At 68.8% G+C, this 11,697-nt stretch overlaps 6 protein-coding genes across 6 annotated transcripts; 4 read left to right on the plus strand and 2 right to left on the minus strand.

Moving 5' to 3' along the window:
- Window positions 1-392: 392 nt before the first annotated feature.
- Window positions 393-719, plus strand: MICPUCDRAFT_58973 (uncharacterized protein; the record flags this gene model as incomplete). The annotated part of the gene is made up of 1 exon (XM_003059223.1): window positions 393-719. The coding sequence occupies one exon, from the start codon at window positions 393-395 to the stop codon at window positions 717-719; it is 327 nt and encodes a 108-aa protein (XP_003059269.1).
- Window positions 720-891: 172 nt separating this feature from the next.
- Window positions 892-2,116, minus strand: MICPUCDRAFT_58974 (set domain protein; the record flags this gene model as incomplete). The annotated part of the gene is made up of 2 exons (XM_003059532.1): window positions 892-898; window positions 939-2,116. 2 exons carry the CDS (start codon window positions 2,114-2,116, stop codon window positions 892-894), a joined length of 1,185 nt encoding a protein of 394 aa, XP_003059578.1.
- Window positions 2,117-2,292: 176 nt separating this feature from the next.
- MICPUCDRAFT_69693 (uncharacterized protein) lies at window positions 2,293-3,509 on the plus strand (the record flags this gene model as incomplete). The annotated part of the gene is made up of 1 exon (XM_003059224.1): window positions 2,293-3,509. Exon 1 carries the CDS (start codon window positions 2,319-2,321, stop codon window positions 3,507-3,509), a length of 1,191 nt encoding a protein of 396 aa, XP_003059270.1. The 5' UTR covers window positions 2,293-2,318.
- Window positions 3,510-3,864: 355 nt separating this feature from the next.
- MICPUCDRAFT_10488 (uncharacterized protein) lies at window positions 3,865-4,848 on the plus strand (the record flags this gene model as incomplete). The annotated part of the gene is made up of 4 exons (XM_003059225.1): window positions 3,865-4,038; window positions 4,138-4,269; window positions 4,336-4,524; window positions 4,612-4,848. Coding segments are annotated over 4 exons (732 nt in total), but the record flags the coding sequence as incomplete, so codon positions are not given.
- An 82-nt stretch (window positions 4,849-4,930) lies between these two features.
- MICPUCDRAFT_58977 (uncharacterized protein) lies at window positions 4,931-9,215 on the minus strand (the record flags this gene model as incomplete). The annotated part of the gene is made up of 2 exons (XM_003059533.1): window positions 5,089-9,215; window positions 4,931-5,021 (listed from the first exon to the last, which is right to left on the minus strand). Exons 1-2 carry the CDS (start codon window positions 9,030-9,032, stop codon window positions 4,931-4,933), a joined length of 4,035 nt encoding a protein of 1,344 aa, XP_003059579.1. The 5' UTR covers window positions 9,033-9,215.
- A 535-nt stretch (window positions 9,216-9,750) lies between these two features.
- MICPUCDRAFT_27367 (uncharacterized protein) lies at window positions 9,751-10,898 on the plus strand. The gene has a single exon (XM_003059226.1). It carries the CDS (start codon window positions 9,793-9,795, stop codon window positions 10,810-10,812), a length of 1,020 nt encoding a protein of 339 aa, XP_003059272.1. The 5' UTR covers window positions 9,751-9,792; the 3' UTR covers window positions 10,813-10,898.
- The last annotated feature ends 799 nt before the right edge of the window (window positions 10,899-11,697 follow it).

The raw sequence follows: 11,697 nt of genomic DNA on the forward strand, positions 1-11,697 counted from the left end.
CGCGCTCGGCCCAGGAGTGTATGCGCAGGATCGTCAGGTCGAAGTCGAACACGATCAGCTTCGGGAGATTCATCGCCGCGCGTCGCTCGTCTCGTCTCTTCTCTTCTCGTCTCGCGTCTCGCGTCGCGCCTTCGCGTCGCGTCGCGCGGCGCGGCGCCGCGATCCCGCGCGGGGACCCGCGCGTCGTCGACGTGCGAGCGCTCGGCGGTCTCGCTCTCGCGCGGCGACGTATGCGGCCCACGATGTTGACATCGATCTCCAGTACGTGTACTTCTGTTTCCGGCCACGCTTTACACGCCACGTGCGCGCGTCGTGCACGACGTCATTCATCGCCGTCGACGCGAAACTCTCCGCGCGTCCGTCGTCACTCACGAGGGCGCGCGAGCGCGGCGATGACGCGAGAAGACGCGCGCGCGTCCGCGTCCACCTCGGACGCGAAACTGCCGCTCCTCCTCGCCGGCGTCGCGTGCGCGCTCGGGACGTACGCCGCGTGGCGCGCCAAGGCGACGAACGCGTTCAAGGCGTCCTACGCGCTGGCGTGGCTCACGCTCGGTCCCGCGGCCATCTTATACGCGCAGCCGGACCGAGACGAGCTCGAGAAGACGCTCCGGGCGAAGAACGCGGGGGGGGTCGTCAGCGCGGAGGCGCGCGAGGCGCAGATGCGCGCGATGCGAGGCGTCGCCGCGGGGGGGGAGGGCGCGCGCGGCGGCGAGACGTGACCGATCGATCGGAGACTATATAATAAGATATTCGCTCAACTAGCTAGCTAACGAGGTTGCGAGTCGCGCGAGGACTCGGACTCGGACGCGTTCGCGTTCGCGTTCGCGTTCGCGTCGTCCCCCGCCTCTTCGACGCACCGCTCGCATCCGCACTCGAACCCGTACGCGTGTCTCAACGTCTCGCGCCGCGCCGACGCCGACGCGTCGGCGTCGATGTACGAGATGCGCAACTCCTCCCCCGCGGCGACGTCCCTCCGCGCCGTCAACACGAGCGTCGCGTCGCCGTACGTCCACGCCGCGTCCACGCTCGGGTCGCACGAGTGGTTCAGCATCGACGGTAACCCGTACAGCGCGGACCCGGTGCCGCGACCGGACGCGACGGAGCTCAGCGCCGCCTCCATCGCGTCTCTGAACGCGCTCGAGGAAGAAACGCGCTCGCCGCCGCGCTCGCCACCGCGCTCGCCACCGTGCTCGTGCCCGCACCCTCCGGCGCCCGCCCCACCCCCGCCCCTGCCCCCGTCCACGATCGCGGGGATCTCCACGCGGAACGCGTTCAGGTGCATCCGCCCGACGACGCCGACGTACCACTCCGGCGTGAGCGCGCCGTCGACGACGCGCGCCTCGCGTTCGCGGTCGCTCGCCGCCGCCGCCAGCTGCGCGTCGCCGCCGCCGCCGCCGCCGCCGCCGCCGGTCCCCCCCCCGCGCGCGTCCGCGAGCCGCCGGATCGCGAGCCCGCGCGAGAGCGCGACTTTCAACATCGCGTGCTCCTCGAGCCAGTCCTCCGGGGCGACGCCCGGGGGGAAGTTCACGCGGCACAACGCGTCGGCGTCGCGCGCGGCGACGGAGGATGACAAGACGGCGAACGCGAGCCTCGCGGCGAGGAGCGGGAACTTGAGACCGCCGTGGTCTTCGCAGCGTCGGCGCAGCGGCGCGAGCGCGTCCCCGACGCTGCGCTCCCACGCGTGGAAACGCGCGGACGCGTCCGTCGCGCATCGTTCGCCGCAGAAGCGCGCGCCGTCGGGGACCTCCGCGGCGACGGGCGCGGGCTTCTTCGGTCCGCTTCCGTCGTCGCGGGTCTGCGCGGTCGCGCTCGGGATCCGCCGAAGGCACGCGTAGCACACGTCCGCGATCGCGTCGAGCGCCGGGTGCGCCACGAGCGGCGGCGCTCGGAGGATGAGCTCCCCGCGCGCGATGGCGCGCGAGGCGAACAGTCCGCGACCGCTCGCGTCGGTCTTGCCGAGGAAGAACGGCGCGCCGTCCGGGATCGCGAACGACGGCGAACCGCGGGCGTCGTCCTCGGACGCGGCGCGCTCGGTGGACCGCGCGACCGCGCACGAGAAGAAGAGTCGTCGCGCGCGCGCGATGGAGACGCACGCGCCGCGCCGAGCCGCGGCCATCGTGCGGTCTCGCTCGCGCGCGCGTCGCGCGAGTGCGCTCGAGGTGACGCGGACGACGGCGATAAAAAGCGGTGGTGAATGTGAAAGGTTCGGTTCGCTACCTGTAGTTGTAGTTGGCACGCGCAGGCAGAGGGCGGGGAGGTTGCAGAGGGGGCGAGCGATGAACGAACGAGCTCGTGTGACGTGATAAAATTAAAAAAACATGCAGTACAGTATGTACATCGAACGGTTTCGGTCACTCACTCAAAGATCAACAGAGGTCGGAGACGTGACCTCGGCGAGGGCGCTCGGCGCGAAGTGCCGGCGCCCTCTTCGGCGGCTTGGCGTTTTCGCCGCGCGTCGTTTACTCGTAGCCGAAACTGTAATCCCCGAAGTCGTATCCCCCGGAGTCCCCGTAGTCGCCGTATCCGGAGTATGCATCATCACCGCCGTGTTCGGAGTAATCGCCGTAGCCCGAGTAATGGTCATAAGCGGCGGGCGCGGGCTCCGCCGCGGCGGTGGCGGGCTCCGCCGCGGCGGTGGCGGGCTCCGCCGCGGCGGTGGCGGGCTCCGCCACCGCCGCTTGGTCATAAGCGGCGGTGGCGGGCTCCGCCACCGCCGCTGGGTCATAAGCGGCGGTGGCGGGCTCCGCCGCGGCGGTGGCGGGCTCCGCCGCGGCGGTGGCGGGCTCCGCCGCGGCGGTGGCGGGCTCCGCCGCGGCGGTGGCGGGCTCCGCCGCCGCCGCTTGGGCATAAGCGGCGGTGGCGGGCTCCGCCACCGCCGCTGGGGCATAAGCGGCGGTGGCGGGCTCCGCCGCGGCGGTGGCGGGCTCCGCCGCGGCGGTGGCGGGCTCCGCCGCGGCGGTGGCGGGCTCCGCCGCGGCGGTGGCGGGCTCCGCCGCGGCGGTGGCGGGCTCCGCCACCGCCGCTTGAGCATAAGCGGCGGTGGCGGGCTCCGCCACCGCCGCTGGGTCATAAGCGGCGGTGGCGGGCTCCGCCGCGGCGGTGGCGGGCTCCGCCGCGGCGGTGGCGGGCTCCGCCGCTGGGTCATAAGCGGCGGTGGCGGGCTCCGCCGCGGCGGTGGCGGGCTCCGCCGCTTGGTCATAAGCGGCGGTGGCGGGCTCCGCCGCTTCCGCGGTGGCGGGCTCCGCCGCGGCGGTGGCGGGCTCCGCCTCTTCCGCGGTGGCGGGATCCGCCGCTTCCGCGGTGGCAGGCTCCGCCGCTTCCGCGGTGGCGGGATCCGCCGCTTCCGCGGTGTCGGTCGCGTCGGTAGCATCGTTGAGCGACACCGCGCGCGAGTCGAAACCCTGAGGGCAGGGGATATCCGCTTCGTACGCGTCGCGCGCTCGGATGAAGTAGCAGTAGCCCGCGTCGACGCCCCGTTCGTGGTAGACATCGACGGTGCCTTCTTCTGAGTTCGGAAACATCATACCGACATCGCAATCGAACCGGTCGTCGCCACCGCTTGACATCGGGACGTAGCAGGACGGGTATCCGACGCGGTGGTGCACCGTGAGGTGTTTGTCCGCACGTCGACTGTGGTCCGCAGAGCTCATCGTGTCTCCGTGGTCCATCGTGGAGCCCGGCATGGAGTCCATCGTGGAGCCCTGCATGGAGTCCATCGTGGAGCCCGGCATGGTGTCCGCCGTGGAGCCCGGCATCGAGTCCATCGTGGAGCCCGGCATCGAGGTGTCCGAGTCGTCCGGGCACGTGCACTCCGGTTTTGACTTTTGCATCTCCGGGGGGTACGTCGAGCACCAATCGGGTACAACGCAGTCCACCGTGGATCCCGGCATGGAGTCCATCGTGGAGCCCTGCATGGAGTCCATCGTGGAGCCCGGCATGGAGTCCATCGTGGAGCCCTGCATGGAGTCCATCGTGGAGCCCGGCATGGTGTCCGCCGTGGAGCCCGGCATCGAGTCCATCGTGGAGCCCGGCATCGAGGTGTCCGAGTCGTCCGGGCACGTGCACTCCGGTTTTGACTTTTGCATCTCCGGGGGGTACGTCGAGCACCAATCGGGTACAACGCAGTCCACCGTGGAGCCCTGCATGGAGTCCATCGTGGAGCCCGGCATGGAGTCCATCGTGGAGCCCTGCATGGAGTCCATCGTGGAGCCCGGCATGGTGTCCGCCGTGGAGCCCGGCATCGAGTCCATCGTGGAGCCCGGCATCGAGGTGTCCGAGTCGTCCGGGCACGTGCACTCCGGTTTTGACTTTTGCATCTCCGGGGGGTACGTCGAGCACCAATCGGGTACAACGCAGTCCACCGTGGAGCCCGGCATGGAGTCCATCGTGGAGCCCTGCATGGAGTCCATCGTGGAGCCCGGCATGGAGTCCATCGTGGAGCCCTGCATGGAGTCCATCGTGGAGCCCGGCATGGTGTCCGCCGTGGAGCCCGGCATGGAGTCCATCGTGGAGCCCGGCATCGAGGTGTCCGAGTCGTCCGGGCACGTGCACTCCGGTTTTGACTTTTGCATCTCCGGGGGGTACGTCGAGCACCAATCGGGTACAACGCAGTCCACCGTGGATCCCGGCATGGAGTCCACCGTGGATCCCGGCATGGAGTCCATCGTGGAGCCCGGCATGGAGTCCACCGTGGAGCCCGGCATGGAGTCCACCGTGGATCCCGGCACGGAGTCCATCGTGGAGCCCGGCATGGAGTCCATCGTGGAGCCCGGCATGGAGTCCATCATGGAGCCCGGCATGGAGTCCACCGTGGAGCCCGGCATGGAGTCCACCGTGGAGTCCATCGCGGCGGGGTGAGTGTCCTCCATCGTCATCGCGTCGTGAACGCCGTAGTCGATTTCCCAGTCGGATCCGTAGTCGTAGTGATGACTTACATTGCCGCTGTAGTGATCCCCGTAGTGATCCCCGTAGTGATCCCCGTACTCGACGTCGTATCCGTAATGGTCGTCGTGGTGCGTGTCCTCCATCATCGAGTCGTGAACAGGAGGCTCAGTCGCGGGAACGGAAACGGATTCTTCGTCCGGGCACGCCGCCTTTCCGACGGCGCTCCAGCACAAACCCTCCATCCACGTGCAGTAACTCTTGCTCTGGCACGTGTGTTGATCGATGTGGACGCCCTCGCAGACGGCCTGGCAGCCTTCCGTCCCGGGATACTTGCCTTCCGGATCCTCGGGGGGAACGTACGGGTGCACGACCGGGATCGCGGCTCTCGCCGCTTTCGCCGTGGCGACCGCGGCTTTCGCGACTTGTTTCGCTTTGTCAGCATCTTCAGTCGCCTTCGCGTGAGCCGCGTCCGCGGCGTCGGCGTCGGCGTGCGCCTTCGCCTTCTTCTCCGCGGCGGCGGCGGCAGCCTTCTTCGCGGCGGTGGCCATCGCCTCCGCGGTCGCTTTTTCTTCCGCGGACGCGTCCGACGCAGCGATCGCCTCCGCGGAGGCGGCTTGCTCTCGCGCGCGCTTCTCCGCAGCCTCCGCGGCGGCTTCAGCCTTGTGCGCGGCGTCCGCGACGGCCTCGACGCGCGCCTTTTCGGCGGCGGCCGCCTTCGCGTCCGCCGCCAGCTTGAGCGCGGCTTCGCGCGCGGCGTTCGCCTTCGCGGTCGCCACCTTCGCTTCGGCCTCTTCTTTCTTCGCGTTCGCGGCTTTCATCGCCTCGAGCGCGTCGGCCGCGGCTTTCTCCGCGGAGGTGATGTGCGACACGTCGATCGCTTCGTCGATGTCCGTCGCGGCGCCGGTGAACTCTTTCGCCGCGCGAGTCTCCGCCGCGGCGGCTTCGACGAACGCCTTGGACGCGTGCGCGGTTTCTATCTTCGCGTCCGCGATCGCGGCGGCCGCGGCGGCGTCGTCGCCTTCGATCTTCGCCTTCATCGCCTTCGTGAGGCTCGACTTCGCTTCCGCGGACTCCTTCTCCGCGTGCGTCGTCGCGATCTTCGCGTCCCGCGTCGCGTCGGCGTACAATTTCTGCTCAGGCGTCGTCCCGGCGTCGATCGCCGCGAGGACGTTCTTCGCTTTTTCTTTCGCCTCCTTGAGCACGGCTTTCTTCTTCGCGACCAACGCGGAGGCGGTTTCGGCTTTTTTCGCGGCGGCTTCGGCCGCGATAGAGGCGTCCGCGGCCGCCTTTTCGGCCTTCGCTTTCGCTCGGACGTCCGCGGCGGCGGCTTCGGTCGCTTCCTCCTTCGCCTTCTCCGCGGCGGCGATCTTCGATTGGCTCTCGAGGATCGCGGCCGCCTCGGCTTTCGCCGCGGATTCCGCTTCGGCGAGCGCCTTGTTCACGGCCTCGAGTGCGGTTTTCTTCGCGGCGACATTGGAGAGGTGCTTGGACACCGTCTCCGCGTGCGCGCTCGCCGCGGCAGCCTTTTCCTTCTCCGCTTTCGCGGCGGCGGAGGCGGCGGCGGCTTTCGCTTCCGCGGCGATGGCGGCTTCAGACTCGGCTTTCGCTCTCGCGGCTTCCTTTTTGGCAGCCACTTTAGCGGTCGCGTCCTGTTCCTGCTCCGCTTTCGCGGCGGCTTCATCCGCTTTCGTTTTCGCGGCGACAGCGGCGGCGTGCGCCTCCGCCTCAGCCTTGGCAGCCGCAGCCGCTTTCGCCGCGGCTTTCGCTTTCGCGGCGGCTTTCGCTTCGGCGGCGGCTTTCGCGTCGGCGGCGGCCTTTTCCTTCGCTTCCGCTTTGGCTTTCTCCTCCGCGGCGATGCGCTCCCTCTCCGCGGCTTCCGCTTTGGCTTTTTGCAGCTTGATGAGCGCGGCTTCGCGTTCCATCGCCGCAGCCCGGTCCGCGGCTTCCTTCGCGAGAGCCTGGGCTTTCCGGAGGGCAGCCTCTTCTTCCGCTTTCGCGGCGAGCACTTCGGCGTGGGCTTTCTCTTCCGCCGCCTTCGCGGCGGCGGCGGCCTCTTCGGCTTCCTTTGCGAGTCTGTCGGCTTCAGCCTTCGCTTCCGCTTCGGCGGCGGCCGCGTCAGCGGCAGCCTTGTCAGCGGCGGCTTGCTTGGCTTCCGCTTCCGCCTTCGCCGCAGCTTCCTTGGCGAGCGCCTCAAGCTCAAGCTCTTTCGTGCGCGCTTCCGCTTCCGCGGCGAGCTTCGCGTCTTCCAGAGCCTTGAGCGCGGCGGCTTTTTTTGCCTCTGCGATTTTGAGCTGGGCTTCCTTCTTCGCGTTCTCCGCCTCGGCATGCTTCTGGGCTTCTTCGAGCTTGAGGCGCTCGGCTTCTTCTCTCGCTTCCTTCGCGGCGGCTTCGGCGGCGGCTTGCTCGGCGGCTTCGGCAGCCTGCGCTTCCTCTTCCAGTCGCGCGGCTTCCGCGGCGGCTTTATCCGCGGCTGCCTTGGCGGCGGCGTCGGCTTCGGCTTTCTTCTTGGCGGCCGCCGCGGCTTGGACCGCGGCTTCGCGCTTCGCCTTCGCTACCGCTTCCGCGGCCGCGACACGACCCGCTTCCGCCTGTTGGGTAGCCTGGATCTCGGCGGCAGCGGCGGTAGCGGCGGTTTCGTCGGCTTCCTTGGCGATCCTTACGGATTCAGGCTTAGATTTGTCGTCCGCGGCGGCGGCGGCTTCCTCGGCTTTCAAAGCAGCCGCCTTCGCGGTTTCCGCGTCCGCGTGCGCTTTCGCGATCGCTTCATCGGCGGCCTTCGCGGCCGCGGTGGCTTGCTCCGCGGCGGCGTTGGCGGCTGCCAGCTCCTCGTCACTCACCTCGGGCATATCAGCGTAGGCTTCTTCGTATTCGTCGTCGTATTCGAACGCGGCGTAATCGTCACCGTGGATTTCGGCTTCGAAGTTGTCGAAGAAGTCGCCGTAGTCGCCGTAGTCGTACGGGTCGGTCGTGGAAGCGGACGTTTCCTTGGCGGCAGCCTCCTCCGCCGCTTTCGCGGCGGAGGCGGCCTCTTCGGCTTCCTTGGCGGCTTGGTCCTTGGAAGCCTTCTCGTCGATGATTTTATCCGCCTCGGCTTTCGCGGCGACAACTTCGGCGTGAGCCTTCTCTTCCGCTTCTTTCGCGGCGAGAGCTTCAGCGTGCGCCTTCTCTTCCGCGGCGGCAGTCGCCTCCGCTTCCGCTCTCGCCTTGGCGGCGGCGGCTTCGGCGTCAGCCTTAGCTTCCGCTGCCGCGGTTCGCGCGGCTTCTTCCGCTTCCGCGGCGGCTTTCTCCGCCGCTTCAGCCAAGGCGCGCGCTTTGGATTCCTCGGCGAGTTTTTCCGCGGCCCGCTTCGCGGCTGCCTTCTCCGCGGCTTGCCTCGCGAGCTCTTTCGCGAGCGCCTTTTTCGCGGCGGCGGCTTCCTCCTCCGCTTTCGCGGCGGCGGCGTCGGCGGCATCCTTAGCAGCCTTCGCCTCGGCGGCGAGCCTTTGTTTCTCTCTCTTGTGTTCGAGCTCGGCTTTCGCTTTCGCATCCGCGGCGGCTTTCGCATCCGCTTCCGCTTGGAGTCTCGCCTCCTCCGCCGCTTTCGCGGCTGCGGTGGCTTCTTCGCGCTCCTTCTGGATCGCCGCCTCCTTCGCGCGATGGCGCTCTTCCGCGGCGAGAAGCTCCTTGTTGCTCGCGGCGATTTCCTCCACTTTTTTGGTGGCTTCCGCCTTCAACTGCTCGGGGGAGGTGCCCGTGTGCTCGACGAGTTGATCGATGACCTCGTCGAGTCCTTTCTCGAAACCCTCGAGAAACATCGCCTTCGAGTCCGACGTCGCGTCCTCGCCCAAGAGCGATCGCGCGACGACGTCGCCGTGCGCCTTCCCGAGCTTGTGATGCTTCCGGCCCGCGGCGTACCCGAGGCGGTACTCCGGAGCGGCGCTTCCGAGCGTCGCGGGGGAATTGTCGTAGACGTCGTTCCTCGTCGACTTCGAGAAGATCGCGCCCGCGGATCCGAGGCGAACGTCCGCGAGCGGCGCGAGCGCGCCGGAGCTCGCGAGGATCGCGATCAGGCACGAGAGCGCGCACATCGCGGCGATGCATTTCTGCGCGGTCGTGACCGCGCCGGATCGGCGGCGCGTCCTCGTGAGAAGCGGCGCGGACGCGTCCATGATGCGCCCGCGCGCGATCTCTCAGCCGCTACGGGGGCGGGGGGCTTTTTTTTCTTTTTTTTTTTAGTGTGTTTGAAACGATCGCGTCGAGACGTGACGAGCGATCGACACCTTCGGACCGAGCTCAGGTTGATATCGCGCGAGGCAACGTCAAACTGGGATTCGGTCGTGCGCGGTGCGCGCGCGACGTGTAGTGGCGCGCGACGGGCGAAGATAATTGTCGAAAACGAGCGCATGCAAGCATGCCTACGAAGTTTCGACAAATGTAACACCCAAAAACCTAAAAAATCTCGACCGATAAATTTGAGCGACGAAGTCGCTTTCGAACCGATCGTTCATCGAGACGCCAGGGTGGAATTCGTGTTCGACTCGATGAAATGCAGGATTCGAAAGGGAGGGCGAGGAGCACACGCCACGTTCGCTGACGATGCGCATGCGATCCGGTCCGCCACTTGGCATCGCCAACCATATCCATCGTCCCTCGTCCTCCCGTCGTCCGTCCCCGCGCGATCGATCGATGATGGCGTCCGCTCACCTCGCCTCGGCGACGACCGCTCGCGGCGTCGTCGCGACGCCGCGCGCGCGCCGCGTCGGCTCCGTCGTCGCCGCGTTGCGCGCGAGCGCGCGCGCCTCCCCGACGCGCGTCGCGAGACGCGCGGTCGCCGCGCGCGCGACGCCCCCGACCACGGGCGTCGGCGCGTGCCACGGCGGCGCGCACCTCAGCGCGGACGAGAAGGCGCACCTGGAAAAGATCGCGGCGATGATCGGCACGCCTGGGAAGGGCATCACCGCGTGCGACGAGGGCCCGGGCACGATCGGCGACCGACTGGCCGCGGTGGGCGTGGAGAACACCGAGGAGAACCGCCGTTCGTACCGCCAGGTCTTGTTCGAGGCGCGCGACGCGAACGAATACCTCAGCGCGGCGATCTTAGACCCGGAGACTCTGTACCAGAAGAGCAGCGACAGCGGGGATCTCTTCCCGAAGGTGCTGATGGACCGCGGGATCGTCCCGGGGGTGAAGCCGCACCTGAAGGTGTACGCGCTCCCGGGGCAGAGCGGCGCGACGGTCATGCAAGGCCTCGACTCGCTCGCGGCGCGGTGTGCGGAGTACAAGGCCGCCGGGTGCGAGTTCGCGAAGTGGCGGTCGCCGATGGAGATCGACGTCGCGAACGGTCAGCCCTCGGACGTTATCATCGAGGCGAACATGAGAGACCTCGCGAGGTACGCGTTGATCTGCCAAGCCGAGGGGCTCGTGCCCATCGTGGAGCCGGACGTGAGCCTGAAGGGCGACCACGACCTCGAGACCGCGGTGCGGGTCAACTTGAAGATTCAGTCCGAGCTGTTCAAAGCGATGCTCGACCACGGCGTGTACATGGAGGGCGCGGTGTTGAAATCGAACATGGTGAACCCGGGGAAGGACTGCGCGACGTCGTACACCGTGGACGAGATCGCCGTCGCGAACCTTCAGGTGTTTCGCCGATGCTTCCCCACCGCCATGGTCACCGCGAACTTTCTGAGCGGCGGGCAGTCGTTAGAGGACGCCGCCGCGCGTCTCGACGCGATCAACAAGCACAAAGGGCCGAGGGATCCGTGGAACTTGTCGTTCTCCTGGTCCGCCGCGATTCAGATGCCGCTGTTCCAGCTGTGCAAGGGCACGGGCGAGCTGCAGCTGGAAGCGATGGGAGAGCTGTACGTGAAAGAGCTCGCGATCGCGAGCGCGGCGGCGCGCGGGGAATGGACGCGGAGCGGCACGGACGGCGACCACAAGGGGAAAAAGTGAAGTGATGCGTATAGCGTATCGTGATCGCGTAGTCGTCGTCGTCGTCGTCGTCGTCGTCGCGATGTGATAAAAAATCGCGGAGAAATATGATGACGTACGCGCCGCGCGGCTCGCGGCTCCGACGCGAACCGCCGCCGCCGCCGCCGCCGCCGTCGGCTTCTTCACGAAGCACCGCTCAAGGCCCACTCCATCACTAGCGCCGCGGCGTCGTCCTCCGCCGCGCACGCCTCCCCCTCCGCCCTCTCCGCGAAGACGAAGTCTCCGCCCGCGTCCTCGAACGCCTTAAACCCCCACTTTCCAGCCGCCTCCACCCCCGCCTCCTCCTCCGCGGCGCGTCTCGCCGCCGCGCCGATCGCGTCGCCGCCGCCCCACACGAGCACGCACGGCGCGGTCCCTCCCATCGCGCGCGCGAGCGTCTTCACGCTCACCCCGAGCGGGCACGCGATCGCGCCGGCGTCGATCGCGCCGTCGACCCCGGGTTGGCCCGAGAGCAACGCCGCCGCCGCCGCGCCCGCGCCCCAACCCACGCCGACGCACGCGACGCGCGTCGCCCCGCGCTCGCGCAGCGCGGTCACCACGGACGCCATGTCCTTCGCGGCGAGCTCCGCGGGGTGCTCCTTCGCCCACTGGTCGAACGCGGCGCCGCCGCGCTTCGAGGGCGACGGGTCGCCGTGCCACGTGTCTCCGCGCCACAGATCGGGCGTCGCGACGAGGACGCCGTCGCGCGCCAGCTTGCGCGCGAAACGTCGGACGCCGGGGGCGCGCCAGCCCGCGGCGTCCGCGGCGAGGACGACCGCGGTCGGCGCTTTCGCGTCGCCGACGAGGTACGCGCCGACGACCCATCCCTGCGCGACGACGACGGAGACGGCGGTGGCGGTTGGGGGG

The sequence above is a fragment of the Micromonas pusilla genome (assembly GCF_000151265.4).
Source record: "Micromonas pusilla CCMP1545 genomic scaffold MICPUCscaffold_6, whole genome shotgun sequence".
Lineage (NCBI taxonomy): Eukaryota > Viridiplantae > Chlorophyta > Mamiellophyceae > Mamiellales > Mamiellaceae > Micromonas > Micromonas pusilla.